The sequence below is a fragment of the Anarrhichthys ocellatus genome, unplaced genomic scaffold (genome assembly GCF_004355925.1).
Source record: "Anarrhichthys ocellatus isolate YVR2014 unplaced genomic scaffold, GSC_Weel_1.0 scaffold6, whole genome shotgun sequence".
In the NCBI taxonomy this organism is placed as follows: Eukaryota; Metazoa; Chordata; class Actinopteri; order Perciformes; family Anarhichadidae; genus Anarrhichthys; species Anarrhichthys ocellatus.
Genome location: NW_022280036.1, coordinates 2,075,233 through 2,092,678, shown reverse-complemented (window position 1 = coordinate 2,092,678; position 17,446 = coordinate 2,075,233). Strand labels below are relative to the sequence as shown.

At 43.4% G+C, this 17,446-nt stretch overlaps 1 protein-coding gene across 1 annotated transcript in view; it reads right to left on the bottom strand.

Annotated features, from left to right (window-relative positions):
• Positions 1 to 512: 512 nt before the first annotated feature.
• The window catches only part of LOC116382790 (neural-cadherin), a 297,924-nt gene continuing 280,990 nt past the window's right edge, over positions 513 to 17,446 (bottom strand). Inside the window, exons 36-37 of the mRNA XM_031846106.1 lie at positions 6,273 to 6,427; positions 513 to 3,924 (exon numbers count right to left, since the gene is read on the bottom strand). Of these exons, the coding sequence (XP_031701966.1) occupies positions 3,301 to 3,924; positions 6,273 to 6,427 (779 nt within the window). The 3' untranslated portion in view covers positions 513 to 3,300. The remainder of the gene's footprint in view (positions 3,925 to 6,272; positions 6,428 to 17,446) is intronic.

Sequence of the window (17,446 nt, the reverse complement as noted above, 5' to 3'; positions counted from 1 at the left end):
CCACTCTTGAGTGCACACTGATGTAAGCCATAGACTGTATATAAGAAGATAAATGCACAAAATGATAATAGCTGTGGAGCATGAACATTATCTTTGGCTCTATAGGAGATCCGTCAGTGAACTATCGACATCTGTTTATTTAAAAGAGGAATATTCTTTTGTGTATTTCAGTGCCTTTCATCATTTGTTCCGTTTTGCTCTTCCTAAGACTCCACTGAACCCATATTGTACAGCTGTTTTTTTTTATATCGGAAGTATCACAATCCTGTAAATGTTTACTCTGCAATTAAAATTGTTCTCATGCCAAGCACGCTATTGGTGACGGACACGTACAGTAGAAATCTTCTCCGATGCCAGTGTGATATAATAGCCACATCAATGATCAATGGCAGTATTTCTTATAAAATTAACTTTTTCGTTTTCCAACAATGCCTTTTAATTTGAAAGTTTTTTTTTTCTTAACTAATAAATCAATAATTGCAGATGCAGTCACGATGCAGCACAGCCACTGGTGCAAACAAATGAATTTATTGAGAAAAAAAAAATCAAAGCAAATACAAAACACGTACATACTGTAACTGTCCAAAGCTCATCACCTCCATGATGATAAAAAAGATTTTTTTCTGTTATATATATATTCATTTCTTTTCTGAGTAGCTGCACATTTTTCAATCTATGTGGTGCTTTTCTTGACAAAAAAAGCAATCATTGATATTAACCTATCTTTGTATTTACAAATGATGTAAAAACATCAACTTTGTTCACAACATGTCTGCACCCAGAACACAACATTAAGAAGCTGTTTTATGGTACAAATGAATGGCGGTGGGGAAGTGAGGTCGCTGCTCCCTCCGGCTGCAGAGAGAGGAGTGAAGCCTTCACCACTCTGCGTGGCTCAGGCTCGGACCCTTTTCTACAGGGGAATAAGAAAGGAAAGAAAAAACAAACCAAGCGTCCCCCTCTAGGAAATCTCCACTGTCTTTGAAAAAAGCCCGTGTCTTCCTTTCAGAGCCTACTGCACCCTCACCTGACCGCAAAGTCTCATTCTTTAAAAAGCTGCATTGTTGCCTCGGCTTTTTAAGAAAATAGTGTGTTTCTGGAAAGCTGAAATCTTGGAATCTACTCCTCTGTTGACTATTGTTTTTGAAAGTACCCCGCAATCCTTTGGTTTTCTTTCCTCCCAGCATGACAGCGAGCGATCACCTCCTATTAGGATTAGTGGCCTGACATGTTTCCACACACTCCTACCCTTTAGCTGCTCTCTGCCGACAGGCTCGGCTCTCCTGCCGGCGCCGAGAAGAATAAAAAGAGCGCGATGAGAGCGCCGTCGCTACTTCCAGTTGAATACGGCGCCTGAAGGAGCCAGGTTGGCTTTTCGGAGCATTGCAGGGATGAGCTTAGGACACATGACTTATTATCTATGCCATTTGCTGTGCAACAAACCGTTTCCGCAGAAAAACATTGCTCCCGGCATCTCCCCCATATTTCTACAGCTCCCTTCGGAGCTACTGAGAGCTGGCGTCACATTTCATCACAGAGCCAGGCATGGTAAGATGGTTCCTCTCTGCCTCCCTTCCTCATTTGCTCTCTGATTCAACCCTCCACCCTGTAATCATCTCTCTTATCAAAGGTGAAGAGAGCGGGTCCTCTTTTCAGACTCGGCGCTCCTCTCCCCCTCCAAAGCTTTGTTATTGGTCTTTGCCTTTTCGGTTCTTTTCAGACAAATTGTTCTCATCGGTTCCATAACAGCAGGAGGTCTGGGATTTTTTTTTTGTTGAGTTGAGAGAGAGGGGGGGGGCATCAACCTGATGTGAAAGGGAAGCCAAACAAGAGGAGCACTTGCCACTGTGCTGACAATTCACAGCTTGGATAATAGCTTGCAGACTTCTTATTTCCCTGCAGTTCCTACAATCAAAGAGTGTGTGGTAGTTTAGCAAGAGATGATGGATAAATGTGCGCGTGAATTGCGTACTGCACAGATATCACAACTCGGAATAATATATATGAATAACCATTTACGCCATCCCCTCATCCTCCTCTTTCCCTTTCTATTGATTGAGCAGTCACCTTGGAAAGCCGTTCGACATAGTTTGTATTCTACTCTGCCGCCATCTGTTAAAATAGTCTCTCGCAGCCTGAGGAGGAGCGCATACGCAGAGCAACAGAGCAAGTATTTCCTCTCCCTCCCGCAGTCCACACGTCCGCTCCCATTGCTTTGTTACAAAGCTGTTTGAAATTTCTTTTTTTCCCCTTCTTTTTGTGGGCCCTCCCTCGGGGTGAGGAGGAACGCTCGGCAGAGGAGCGCAAATGAGAATAGGAAATCACATGAAGACGAGGGCATAGTAGCAAGTAGAAAAAGCTTGATGTCTTACAACCCACGGAGCATTGGAACTTGAAACACCCAACCAACACAGAATTACTGAACCCAGTGAAGGACACGTTACCAGAAGAAAAATAATAATTAACTCACGCTGCAACCCAGTACTGGTCTAAGGACGGTTTCCCCCCCCCCTCATACAAACATTGACAGAAGCTGTGTACAGCCAGGCAGCGAGAACACAATGTGTCCACTATATCATGAAAACCAAAACTCTGCATTATATGGGCTACTCAGTATGATCCCACCCATCTTCACTGTCATATGTAACAGCACCAAGTGGAATATATGTAAGAGTGCTTCTTTTACCCCCCCCGAGTCCTTTCATTTACATCGATTTAATCCGGCAGCAAGGTGCTAAAACACATTTTGATGTGGCATCGATCTGCTCAGGTATAAAAAAAGATAATAATAACCTGGCCAAAACATTTTCATTTTACATTTGAGGCCTTCGGTTGACACTCATCCAGAGCAGCGCACAATGCGTACTAGAAAATAGAGGAGAATTTGGGGGTTTTAGTGGCTGTGACAGGAGCTGATCTTTTGTGACAGTGAAGCTAAGCTCCATCATGGTGAGTAGCCCGGCTAGGGAGTGACGTTCCGACGCCTTTAACCTGACTGGCAGGTTTGATAACGTCTGCTCCTGCAAAATTGTCATCCAAGGTGGAGGGAGCGCAGAGCGACATGCTCTTTTCACAGGGACACTCTCATCTGTCTGTTGGGCCGCCGTGTTGATTGACGGCGCTCATCAACCAGTAAACACTTTCCGTGTCGGTTGCCAGCGGGTGACGGGTGTGGAGCGATCTCTCTGTCACTCAGTCTCGCTGTTTTCCCGCCTCTGTCGTTGCTAAGCGTCTGCTAATTGATTGTTTCGGGGGTGGCCCGTTACCAGGGTCCTGTCAGTTCGGTCCGCGCATCTGAGCTCAGAGGTCGCTGGCCTCGGCCCGCTCGTATAGCGCCCGCAGCTTCTCAAAGCGGGGCCCCCACTCTCCGAGCGTCTCCTCCCTCCTCCCGTCCTCCATGCCTCCCCCTCCCCCATCCCCGCCACTCCCTCCGTCCAGCCCCGCCGAGCTGAAGGAGCTGAGGGAGCCGGCGGGCGAGCCCCCTCCCTCGGTGGAGAACACCTGCAGGGAGTCGAAGGGCCCCGTGTCCGGGTGCTGGTCGGCGTCGCGGATGATCTCGCACAGGTAGCGCGCCAGGTCCTGGCTGGAGAAGGACAGGGAGCGGCGCGCCAGCTGGGAGGGGCGGGCCTGGCCCTGGGCCGGGAGCCTGGTGGGGGGCACGTCCCTGCGGAGGCTGGCGGTGGTGGTGGCGGTGGAGGAGGTGGAGGCTGTCGAGGGGGGCAAGGTGGTGGAGCTGGATGTCCGGCTGAGGGGGTCCAGCGGCTGGGCGGCGGGCGGGGCCGGGGGCGCCTGGTGGAGGAGGTGGTGGTGGTGGTGGGGGGGGGGGGGGGGGGGGTGGTGCAGGGCTCTGGAGCGGCAGTACTGGACCGACTGGGCCGGGCTCGGCTGGAGGGACTTCTGCAGCTCCGCCATGTCGTAGGCATTCTGGACACACACAAATAGCAAAAGAACAGGAAGAGTCAGTTAGCACAGAAGAATGAGCAAATGAGTGAAAGAGGGAATGTTTCAGGGAGAAAGGTGAAGCAGAAAAAAATGAAATGTGACAAGAGAGAGAGAGAGAGAGAGAGCAGAAAAACAATCAGCTCTCCCCATTACGTTTAGTGTGAATGTTCCACCTATTTAAGTTTCCAATCTATCTCTATTTACAGTCTCAGAGATGTAGGAGTAGTTGAGCTTCTGTGTGTGTGAGTGCAGGTGATTCAGAAGAGATGAAGGGCGTCTCTCGTTCTATCATCTCTCATATGCACTGGAGCAGTGGGGTTTAATGGCTGCTTTTACTTTGGTATGCACTGTAACAGCCAATCACTTCAGTACTAATGGATTCCACCAAACCAGTAACCACGGCAGCAGAGATGGAAAAAAAAAAGAGAGCTGTAGGAGGAGGAGAAGAAAGAAACGGCACACACGGAGGAGGTGTGGGTCGCTTTGTAAAACTGATTATGTGATGGGTGGAAAGTGCTGATTCTATTCCTCCAGAGAGCTTTCAAACAAGACTCTTGGGAATCAACTGCAGCATCTGCTATGCTATAGGATCAGGACTGTGTGTGTGTGTGTGTGTGTTTGGCTGCAGGTGATTTACATTATGGAGGACAAGACCTTGAGGATTTTTGGGTACTGACATGGTGTGACAACAATCTGTGTATTCAAGTCATTTTTCTGCTGTGTGTGTGTGTGCCACATTTATTTGTTTCAATCAAAGCCGTTATATTATGCAAGCTCTTAAGTACTGTTGAGTGCTTGTGGGTTACAGTGGCTGTTGGAGAGAGGAGATAAGGATTTTGCGTGGGCCTAATTAAAATCGCCAGCACGCATGCCGCACGCCACACACACACACACACACACACACACACACACACACACACACACACACACACACACCTGTACTTCTATCTTTGTGAGGACCTTCATTGACATAAAGCATTGCCTAGGCCCTTAACCTGACCTTAACCTTCACAACTAAATGCCTAACCCCAACCCTTACGGCCAGGCTAGATTGAAAACGTAACAGATGCAGACTGGACTGTATCTTTTTACTAGCTACACGTGCAGCTCACATACGATGTAGGGTTGTGTGAGTCTCAGGCAAAACAAGACAGTAGTGACCTTTTTGTTCTGGGAATTGTGTTTGATTGTTGTTTCTTCAGTTTCTTTCACACTTAGCCACGCCACTCAGCGTCTGATACCCAAGTACAAGGCCCCCTTTAGCATGTGTGAGACCTAACAGGCTTTCAAGTAACTACAATGTAAACCCCTCCGAGTCATTAGTAGACTCTCAGAGAAAATGCTCCTGGAGTGTGACAACGTAGTACAAAGACTGAGAAAGCCCACACATAGTGAGTGGGTAGTAGGGGGATGTGGATGGATCAAACAAACAAAGGACTTTCATCCAGGACACTTGAGTTCAAGACCATTGTTGTTTCGTGTTATTTAGCAGTGATGTTTGTGACATGTTTTCAGTTACGTTGTTCCCATTTTACTTAGTTTATGCAGTTATTGTAAGGCCAATCATGATATTTTTCCTCAACCTACCGAAGGGTTTTTGTTTGAATTCAGACTTGACCGCCTGTGAACTGCGACCGTGCGCTATCCAGTGCATTAGAAAGTTACGCCAAGGGGTTAAAGCGTCAGTTTTTGACCCGTTGGAATGTGAACGTGATGTAAGTTAACATCTACAGACAACATCAGGCTACGTATGGGAAGCAGTTACTCCGCAAGCTCCAGCTGGTAACAGAAACTCTCAAAAACAAACTTTCATTGGCTTTCACAAAGTAATTTCCTGTATATCTCTAGTTTAATAAAAAAGAACCTGGTCTATTTTTATGTTTGTAGAGGAGGTCTCCATGGCGCAAAGCACCACTTACGCGCTGCTCTCACTCCTGGTGTAGCCAGTTCAATTGATTACAATGGAAGCGTAGTGTTGCAGCAGCTGCTCTGTGAACAGTCAACGCATACATTATGTGTTCAATGTGGCCTGGGTAGCCTAACCTAGACTTAATTGTAACCGAAACCAGGTCTTATCCCTCCAACAGGCCTGACAAACTGAGGACCGGCCAAAATGTCCTCACTTTGTTGGTTACAAACTGGTCTTGGTCCTCACTATGTAGCAAATACAAGAACACATACACAGTGGAGTATTCTATTCCAAATATAACTGACTGGATCCACTATAAAAGTGCTACATAGTATCCACCGCTGAGTATTTCCAAATAGAAATCATCAACACATTTATGCGGACATGTGTGTGCGTGTATATGTGTATCCAAGTGGGTTACCTGGTCCTCCTCCCCGCCGCCCTCCTCGTCATAGTTGAGGACGTTTTCTCGGATGTCCTCCCAGCCGTCATGGTGGGCTGAGACGTGGTAAACGCCCTCCTTCAGCCCTTTGTAGCTCCTCCAGCGAGTGTAGAGGAAAATGCCCAGCAGCAGCACTGAAATTGAGACAGACAGTTGTGCAGGCTCATCAGTGCAGGCATTAGCATTATCATTTCAATGATTATGACCCTTCAGCCAATTATGGTATGGCCCCAGAGAGAGGTGCTGTTTGATGGAGTTGGCTCGCCAAAACTGTGAGCTGAAATGTGATGAGCTGCAGGGTTCAACTGATAATGATGCTTTAGTGTTCAAGCAAACAGGAGCTATTTCACAGCTGCTATTTGACAAAATACATTTCAAGGAGTTTTCTTTTGACTTAGGTGATCTGTTAGGGGCCAGTAGTGCTTAACACACACTTCAATACAGAGTCCAGAACTTTTTAAGCAACACCCTCCTTTTCTCTTTCTATTTACTGGTGGAAGAGGGATGTCCAAGATTCCCGGGGCTGACACAAATGGAGTATCTGTGCATGCCAAGGAGACCAGTTGAAGTGTTTTTCGCAGCTGAATTGGCTCCAGCGAACAAACTGTGTCAACTCCCGCAGACACGGATCAACATTTGTAATTATTTGGAGACCTGTTACAATTCTTTTTTAATAGTCGTTTTTTAATTTTATTTAAAGTATCAGATTTTCCATTACAATTACTACTACTACTCACATGAGGATACTTCAATTGCAAATGAAATATACATCCTCATTCCTTTACATTTGCCATATCTCTACAGTTAATGTTAATTCGAACTGTGTGATTGCATGACAGGCCTTGCAGGCATGGAACATCCTTTAGATAATAGCCACTGCAGGCCGCGCTGACAGTGCTGTAACTTACAAAGATAGATTCATAGAATCCTAATGATGCCCTGACCAATGGAAACAGAGACAATTAGTGGCCTGGCATTTTATTAGAGCTACTTACGCTCCTGTAATTGACAGCTTCAAAATGTGAATTATTCACATTTCACTTGCAGGGGGTGTGAACTTCAATTAAAAATGATATGCGAGAGAAAAGAAGTGGAATAGCTCCGAAAATAGGATTGATTTCAGTTTCACTAGAAGATTGAGATGTAATTTAACTGAAGTAAAAAGCAGATTGTAGGCAGGACGCACAAACACACACGCAGACACACAGTTCAACCAATCTGCATGTATTTCCCACTGTAGCAGTGCTGTGACCTTTTCAGATGTCTGACAAACCCCCAGTGCCTTGTCTCTTCCCCATCACCTCTTGCCTTAGTTAACACTACACAAGTCACTAGTCCTTCCATAATATCAACCAGCTTTAAAGCCACACGCACTCTCACTGTGTCACCCATTGCTATTTCCCCTTTAATCCAGCTGTGCCTTTTCTGAATCAAAAGGACCCCCCCCCTCCCCCGAAGAGCTGCAAAAAGAGGAACTTGTAGAATCTTTAGTGCAATTTTGAGATAATATTTAATAATTACAAACACATATGATTAATTGAGTCACACTGAATCATTCTCAGAGTCATGCTTGTTTTCAAATCTATTTTCAAATGTATTTCTGTACATGGGAGTACAATCACATTTGACAACAGCAGCAATGGCGTAGCGCAAACGATTTCAACCGGCAGCACTATAAATACCCTGACTGTTCAAATCCTATTAATCCGAGGTAAGTTATCAATGTGATCTTAAACAATTCAAACACATCTTTTAAACAGTCTCTCCTTCCCCATCAGCCTCTGCTTGTTCCTAATCCACACGTCTTTTCTCCTACAACAGCATCCAATCCATCATGTAAGCACACCAAAGAGACGACAGTCAAACTCCCGATGAATTGATAACAGCCCATTAATCAGCCCACCCTCCGACAACTCTGTAAGAGTAAATTCACTCAGCCAGAAACCAGCTGCACACTACGAGAGGAAAAAATCAATGTTCAATTGCTGTCAACTTGTCCCTTCCACCACAACTCCAGCGTCAAGGCAGATTTATAAGTTGAAATTGTTTCAAGAGATTCACTGTTTCATTTTCAGAGTGGTGTAATGGCAGTGAAGAAGGAGGAGGAAAAACAATCAAGACACTGTGAGACAGGAGACGCATGTGGCTGACTGCTGCAGAGAGTGGCCATGATGTTACAGAGGCAGTGAATTGGTAAAAACAAGTCACAGGTTCAGTCGCCCCCCCCCTCGACTGCAATGGTCCTCATTTACTGTGGGGTGCCCTGAGCTTCCCAAAGACAGAACAGTGCAGAGAAGTCGCTGTTCCAGCAGCCTGGAGGCTTCCAAAGCCAATAATAATATTAGGCTTGTGGCTTTTGAAGCTCAGTCGTATTGAATACTAAAAAAAAGAGCATCAAGCGACAAAACGAGATGACAGAATTCACTTATTTTATTTGCTGAAAAGTGTATACAAATATACAAATAAAACTCATTAATTCATCCTCCCATAAACAGCAAAATGCACAGTACCAAAAGTTAAGAAAAAATAATAACAAGTGGTTTGATAAACTTTAGTCAGAATTTGAGATGGAAAAGAAACCTTTGATCACCTATGGAGCAATATCTACAGTATGATGAGCGAGTCCCTGTTTGGTTTTGCTAGTTATGTGCAAGAGGACTTAACAAAGATGCTCATTTTTTAGTCCAATTAAGTCTCAAGTCTTTGAGCAGCAAGTCAAGTCCCAAGTCTTCGAAGAGAGTAGTAATCTGCTGCATGCCATCCAGTCTGCCCACAACACAGCACTGCTTTTCTATGGAATTAAAAGTGTGTACTGCATTATCACTCCTTTATCTTTGTGCATACTGTACCGGCATTGATTAGCTGTTTGGTGTATGATCGCTTTAAACTTAATACAATGCAATATGAGGAAAACACACAAAGAAAACCTTCCTTTAAAGTAAATAACTGTATTTTGCTGTAAAAGTGGATAGACTAACGTTACACGGGGTATCCAGAAGTTATGCTTGTAATAATATCCGTAACCCATTTTTCAGTATTGTATAATTACACTGTTTCTTCAACTATTGACAATTTACAGTCTACTCTAACACGTCCCTCTAGCCTCTCAAGCCCAGAGATGTTTAAGTCATTTTTTGTCAAGTCTCAAGTTACTGTGTGTGCAAATTAAGTGTGACTTGAGCCCAAGTCCCAAGTCCAAGTCACCATCTCTGGGACACAATGCAATAAACATTTGTGCCGGCGGTTTCATGCTATTTCATTGATAATAGAGTTGGTGGCGATAGTGCAGCAAAAATGTCGCAATTCACCAGCAAACATGGACTCATCAAGTTAATTGCTGAGATCTGGGAAGGTAGTGATGATGTTAAAAATGAAATCTGGCAGCAAAAACACACAAGCACTCAGATGATCATATAAGAGTTATTGGAAAAGTTAATGGTTTGAAGTCAAGGGGAGCATTACTGTCTACATATAACTACTAGCTGCTAACTATTGTGAGCCTTTTTTTAATATCACCCCATGTTTGATATTTTAGCTCCACTATATTATCTGTTCTGTTTGCTTTAAAAAAGTCCTGTATGCATTAATATTATTCATAATGCATCAAAATGTACTGTATCTCTCCAGATTCTTTAAATTCCTACTTTTTCAGAGGGTAGCCTGGGCAAAAACAAAAGTTTCTTTGTGTTCCAGTGTGAATGGCTGATTAGGCTAGAAGTCAAGTTCTGGTATAAGATACATGTCTATACAATGCCATAGGCTATGTGGATGTCTTCACATGGACTCCATTAAGACTTTCTTTTTCTCACTTGGGTTAAAAAAATATAGAGCAAAATAAAAGAAATAAAAAAGCCATGATGTGATGTGATGTCAATAGAGGCAGACAATGAAATGTGGTCTTGAGCTACTGTGAGGACGACTCTACTATACCTGCATGGATAAATGTCCTGTGTGCATTAGGGCTTAGGCCTATATGAGGGAGGAAACACAGCCTATAGACAGACTGAGGCCAAGAAACTGCAAATATGAGAGGTCTGGTCCTGCTTGGTGTAAGGTGGTCGAGTTTATGTCTTTATGTGTTTACACTCTACTCCCATCTGCAGTGTGTGTGTGTGTGTGTGAGGACGTGGCTAGTGTGAGCTCCACAGGGAATTGAGCTAGGAAGCTGGAGGTTAGGGCGTACAAGATGAATCTGCCCTGTTCAAAGGCTCTCTCTAGAGGGCAAACAGAGAAATGGAGAATGTGATCGGCATTGTGTGTGTGTGTTTGTGTGTGAGTGAGCAAGCCTGAAAAGAGAGATTATGTGTTTATTTGTTTACAATGCCTCCAAGGTACCGAGGTCTCTTTGACCATCACTCCTCTTTTTGTTCAACTTTCTCACTCTCTCTGCTTAACTCAAACTCCTGCCTTATACTGGCCCTCCCTCCGTCTTACGGCCTTTAAAGCATTCATCTTAAACATTTTCATTTAAATAAATATCTGTTCAATCACTATAGCTGAATGAAGGAATGAAGTGAACGCGGCGGTGATTGAGCTTTCGGCCCACTGATGAAAGATCTTACATTTGCAGTATTACGAACTGGGTGTCCGTGGCAACACTCCCGGGAAAAATCCCAAGTGACACTGTTTGGATTCAAGATGGATCCTTCAACTAAGTCAGTTGGCTGTTAACAATAACCAGCCATGGGAAGTCAAACCCTTGAAGGAGCTGCATTTACCATTCAGAGCATTAATATAGCAGCAAACAACTGTTTCCTATGTGCTTTGTTATGACAGCATCTTGCTTTGGTGACTTTGGGCAATCTGCACCACGCTAGATATTACAAGATCTCACCCAAACCAATTCCCTTCACCACGTCATTGCCACAGTCCTAAAAAGCACCGGAACTGTTTGAAATGAACTCATTTCAAAAGAACACGTCAAGATTCCCAACGATCTTTGCAAGCATTCTTAACTGCTAAAGGGAAAACGTGTCGTTATTGAAAGAATGATGCCAATTGAACGTCCTGCAGAGGCCTCTCAAGACATCAAACACTGCCCCTTTATGTAAGACCGGAGGCACAACATGGCGGCGTGCGGCTCTCTGATGAGCAGGGAAATCCATTGTACCTCAGTTCAAATGGCGCTGCTGCTGAATGAGTGTGCGCATAATGGGATTTCCAGTCAGACGATCAATATCCGAGCTGCCCTGCAATGAGATCAGTGTCTATGAGTACATCAACACAAGTCAATAATACTGTATGGATTTTAGCCTCATCAAAGTATAATTCTGTTTACCGCAGCCGTCTGTCTCTACACGCTCAATTTATCACTCCTCTTCTCCTTGCCGCTTTTTTTTTTTTCATGCCATCGTACCAATTTGTTGCCACTAATAACCTGTTTTAGCTGTGATGAGGTTTTCCATTGGTTCCTAGCTTCAAAAGACTACGTCTAATGATAAGAGTTGAACAATGATAAATGGAAAAAAAAGGTGTTGAGTTTCTTTCCAGCTCACACACTCTTGTAGTCTTACCGCACAGACTATTTTCATTCTGTAAAAGTAAGTAAATATGTCCCCAGTGTTTGTGATTCGTGTCATCTGTTTAGCTCATAGGGCAATGAAGCTTTCCATGGAAAGCGAATACAATACCTAATCCAAGGGCAATATCTATTTATCAGCTTCACATCTGTTCTCTACCTTTTGCTCTCTCAAGGTATTGCTATTGCATCCTCTTTCCATTTGTCGTGTTATATATCTAATTGTGCCCTTCCTCAACTCACTGCTCCTCCTCCTCCTCTTGTAAAGATAGTCTTAATAGTGTTGGGATCTGACTATATGACTTCGGATGCTGTGGAACAAAGAGAGTCAGGCCTTGCCTTTTGCAAGCAAAGGTTTCATCCTGATTGTAGTTTGAGCACCAAACCCCCAGCTCTGAAGAAATTCACATTAGGGTGTGAGTTTCCTCCCCCCAAATGCAACACTGCTCTCATTGGACGAGAGCAGGGAGGCCGAGGCGGGACCTCCGGTAAGACGACCCTGCTCCCCCAAAAAACGATGCTTCCCTGAAGTTACCTGAAAGCACCGCTGCAATCTAATTGGCCGAGGGCCAAGACACCCCAGGACCCCTGTGGTTCAGCCACTGTTCTACAAAACTACCTGCAACCCCCACCTCAATGCTTTTTCCATCGATCCCTCCGGGGTAGCAGGAGGCACACATGCAACGTTGTTCCCCTCTTTAATCAAATCCTAGGTCTAACAGTTTATATTCGCTGGCCGAATTCACCAAACTGTCTATTTTATCTTTGTTCGTATCCACGAAGCGAACCCTTTTATTCCTGCAGAAGTGAAGAAGCAAGACTTCTTCAGAAAGAGAGAGAGAGAACTTCCACTCTCCACCAAGCGCCTCGTTGCTCCGGTCATGAGGACGCGAACGTCCCTTATCCAGACGAAGCGATTCTCTACTACCGAGAGAACACCTCCCGCGGCCCGCAGCCCGAGCCCACGGAAGCTCAGAAGGACTCCCCCTCAATCACCACAATTGCATCGTACTGTAAGGTGAAATAGATTCTGGGCAGAGTTAGAGAGAGTTAATTTGTGTTTATTTTATCTTGTTTGTGTGCTTAAAGTACTGTTCATTTTTATAACGTGGTGTATGCTTAATATTCGCCGACACTAACGGTCGCTGAGATCGTTGGGGTTGTGGAGAAGCTAGTGTATTTCATGCTACCGTGATCTGTGTTGAGCTAGCCGCCTAGTGAGGTTGAAGTTGCTTCTCATCAGTTCAGGAGGTCAAAACCGCCGGCTGAGACAAAGAGTCGCGGTTCTTGCTCCCCTGGCTGAGAGAGCAATCTTCCGTACTCCCGTGCGGAGCGAAGGATCTTAATCTCTTGTTTTATTTCATTTTGTTTTGTTCCTTTCCCTTCTTTTACTAATCCACACACACACACATATAGCTTTGAGCTAATGTAGCTACGTGCTAAACGGCTACCGGCACTAGACGCCGGGTCTCCTGTTGGCTATCCGCCATTTTGAGTCTCGCGCATGAGAGACGTCACCACGTCCCAACTACGTCATACGTCGCTGTGCTGTTCCCTCGCTCCTCCTCCTTACGCACACACACATGTGTGCACACGTACGCACGCACACACACACACACACACACACACACACACACACACACACACACACCACATGTACACACACACACACACACACACACCACATGTACACACACACTCCCCCCCTTTTCAATCGTCTGTTGATTTTAGATAGCGTGCTCATGAATGTATAGTTGTTAGTTTAGATATTAGTTGACTAGATCATTAGTATTAGAACGTAATAAACTATATATTTTATATTTTAAAGAGCAGCTGTCTGTGATTACTTTGTGCATGTGTATTGTGATAATAGCTGTATATGTGGTCTGTGCTCGAACTTAAACCTTCACTTTCTCTCTGAATGTGTAATAGTACTCAGACTGTTGACATTGTGAGTGAACACTAATTATGAGACTTAGTTTATCGTTTGGTTATTGGTCCCTGTTCGCAGGGTGGTGCCCCGTTATTATTAATAATCATTAATAATTGTTACTGACATTAATAATTCTATTGATGTCAAGAATTTAGTTTCTTAGATGCTGATAACCCAAACACGCTCCTTTACATTCCCAACATATTGCTGATAACCCATGTCAGGCTATGTTATTCCCAACAATAGTTTCACACTTACATCTACTTGTATCTCAGCTACGCTCTTACAAAGATGCTTATGCGAATAGACATTGACCCTGACGTACACACCGCACCCAGGGACAGTTTGAACAATAGCATACAAACAGGCAGAACTTCTTTCAGATAGATACTTTCTTTTTTAACTTCACAAACATACCTCACATCAGCGTGCGCCTTGGTTCACTGAACTTTGTTATTGTCTAGTTAAGGTATGAATTCACCTCCTAAGGCGTGTGAAATCTCAGATCGTCCACAGCAGATCAGCTGCTCAGAGATGCATTTGGACACATTTTCAATGAAATATGAATGCAAAGAGTGTCCAGTCCACAAACAGCAACTGCAGAGAGGAACTGTCAATGGACGGTTGAGTTTTGAAGAAAGTACTGAAAATTGAACAAGAGGAAGATACAGTATGATGTCGCTGTGAAGTTTATTCTCCATCTGTTCGTAAAGCTGCTGAAATCAACATTATTCATATTTTGTTGAACAACAAATGAAATGTATAATGTGCTATGGATCATTGAAATGTCAAGCCTGCAGAGAATTATTACTGATTTTGCAATTCGGAACCTTTTAGCTTTTACCAGCTGAGGGTTTTTGGATTTACGGCCCACAACTTCACTCTTTATGATAAAAAGCACCTCTGATAAACCCTCTGTACTGTATGCTACCTGCCAGGAACCAAACAACGAACAAACAAAGTTGGCAACTAGCAAGTAAAGAAAGTGGAGCTTTGGCCAAAGAGCCAGATATTATACTCACAAGTTGGTGGAGACCAAAATCAGAGCTGAAAGGAGAGTGAATACTGGACTTTCATTCGCCAGGTGGCCAGGAACACAACTCCAAATGAATGCTAATTCTGCATCTGCTCGATGTGTTAATACCCAAATATGGCCAAAAAAAAGAAAAAGAAAAACTAAGGCTTTTAAATACAGACATTTTTCAACAGCATCAGGTTAAAGGCAATGAAGACATCTTTATTCATTGACTACTTCTTAAATGAAGTTTTGAGCTGATGGATGCAGGTGTCATAACCAGGAACTTCAGTTATGAGAAGCACAGTTAAGATCTCAAAATTGCTATTGTAATATATGGTTACTGGCAGCCAATCAAACTGTGATGACCAAGTTCAATGATTAACCTCTAATAATCCAATAACTGTTTGAGGAACATTCAGATGAAATGATTTTAATTGGACAACAATAGCATCTGATTAAGGCGTCATTCCACCAAACATATGTCAACAGAAAATAAAGTAAAATTGAACTGAATTTAATTAAAATGTGTTATTCCCTCTAAATAAAACACTTCACCTACTACAATAACTTTGTTCTAGACAGCAAAGCAAACAAATCACAGACACATTTCTACAATTTTGGGATCAAGTGTCTTGCTCAAGGACACATCGACATGCGACAAGCGGAGCCGGAGATTGAACCGCCGATCCTCTAATTGAAGGACGGCCCTGCGCTCCACTTAGCCACAGTAACTATCTTTGACTTACATTGCTTGGGTGGATCATAATATACTCACGTCTTCCTCAGCAGTACATCCAGCTCCACATGGCTTAAGAAGGTATTAATGGACTTTCAGCTGGAGAGATTTGGGTGTTCTGCAGAATATGAAGAAGGATCTGGTGGGAGGCTCAATAAGGGGCTGTCTATGCTGTGTTTAGTCAAGATTGAAATGGGTTCGGGCCCTGCGCTTGCTGCTGCCCTGTCAGACCACAGCCATTTGGAGCACTTACACAGCAAAGATCGACTTTACTCGACTCATTTAAGTGAAATTAACTGTTTTGCTTTCGGCATTGTAAGCTGATTGTTTTCGTCTCGATGCTTCTGTTTTAGGCACATCTCCAGAGTAACCTCAATAAACATTGTAAAACGTCAGACAAGCTACAATCCTGTGCACATCGACCTTTTGTTGCTTGTTACACTGCTCTTGTATATATATATATATATATATATATATATATATATATATATATATATAAAAGACATAAGTTATTAAGTTATTAAGTTATTATACAACCTTGTGGGTATCAAGATCCCAATAAATTCTTCTCACATGGGTTTGTCCAAGATCATCTTTGTGAGAGACTCATAAGAGTTACTCTATATGCCATTGAAAATACTCTTATAGTTCTACCTCTTTAAAATGTTTCATTTGTGTGTCATGTGTCATGTGTCAAGCATTTTATCAGGCAGTCACATCCACATAAAACTGTGTTGTTTTTTTTTTGCCAAAACCGAAGTGATTTTGTTGCCTAAAACTAAAACTTCATGTGACGACAGAAGTTTATGTTGAAAAACTGAGATTCTGGTAGTTGGTGGTAAAGCCCATAGACAGTTTATCCGTCAGTAAAACAAAACCCGAGTACAAGTAACCTGGTACGGTGAACTGAGCTTTAAGGATCAGATCAGCAGCATCACCAAATTTGCCTTTTTCTAACTCAGAAACAAATTCAGAATCAGAGGCTTTCTTTCCCAAACTGACACAAACCTCATGCATGTGTTTTTCATGAGCAGGTTAGATTAGTGTAATATTCTGTTTATGGGTCTTCAAAACTAAAAAAATCGGTGTATGTACTTTTCCAGTACAGCACAAGTTCTAACCAGGAGAAAAAAGTTCAGGCCATGTAACTACAGTGCTCAGAAACCTCAGTTGGTTACCTGTTGCTTAGAGTTTATAATCCTCTTTTTGGTTTACAAAGCACTGGCTGGTCTGGCTCCACAGTACATCTCAGACATGCTGTCACTTTATAACCCCAGCAGTTCTCACCTGACTCTCAAGGTGGAACATTTCCCCATGTGCCCGAAGCACTGTGTAAGTCTGGTGAGACGGCATTCAGTGTTTATTCACCTAAAGAATGGAACAGTTTGCTTGCTGATCTTAGACGACAAACAAAAACTAAATGAAAACCTTCCTTTTCACTCGAGCATTTTCTTAAAGGAACCCAACGTATTCTTACAGTATGCTTGTCTGTATGTGTGTATGTATTTGTATATGTATGGATGGATGGGTGTCTTTATGTTTGTCATGTCAACCCATGATAACGACAGTTAGCAGCAACAAAAAGTGAGAAGTCTCCCACCTGATTGCTTTGTACATTGCTCCTCTGAAATAAAGACCGTTGGTGGTTTTGAAGCTTAGCGAACCCAAACCCAAAATAACACCACCTATCAGAACCAGCCCAAGTCACAGCTGGACAGGAGGAAAAAGACAAAAGTCAACTTCCTCCATTAATTAAAGACTATTTCATGTTCTCTCATGTGCTATACCAAATGTTCAATCTTCCTCCAAACTCTCAACAATGCACAAACCTTGGGGACATCTTCACCTTGAAGGAGGTTGTTGGGATAGAATCAATGCCAGCAATCCCTGCACTGACTGCTTAGCTCATCTGGCAGAGGAGATTGTACGGATATATTCAGTATATGAC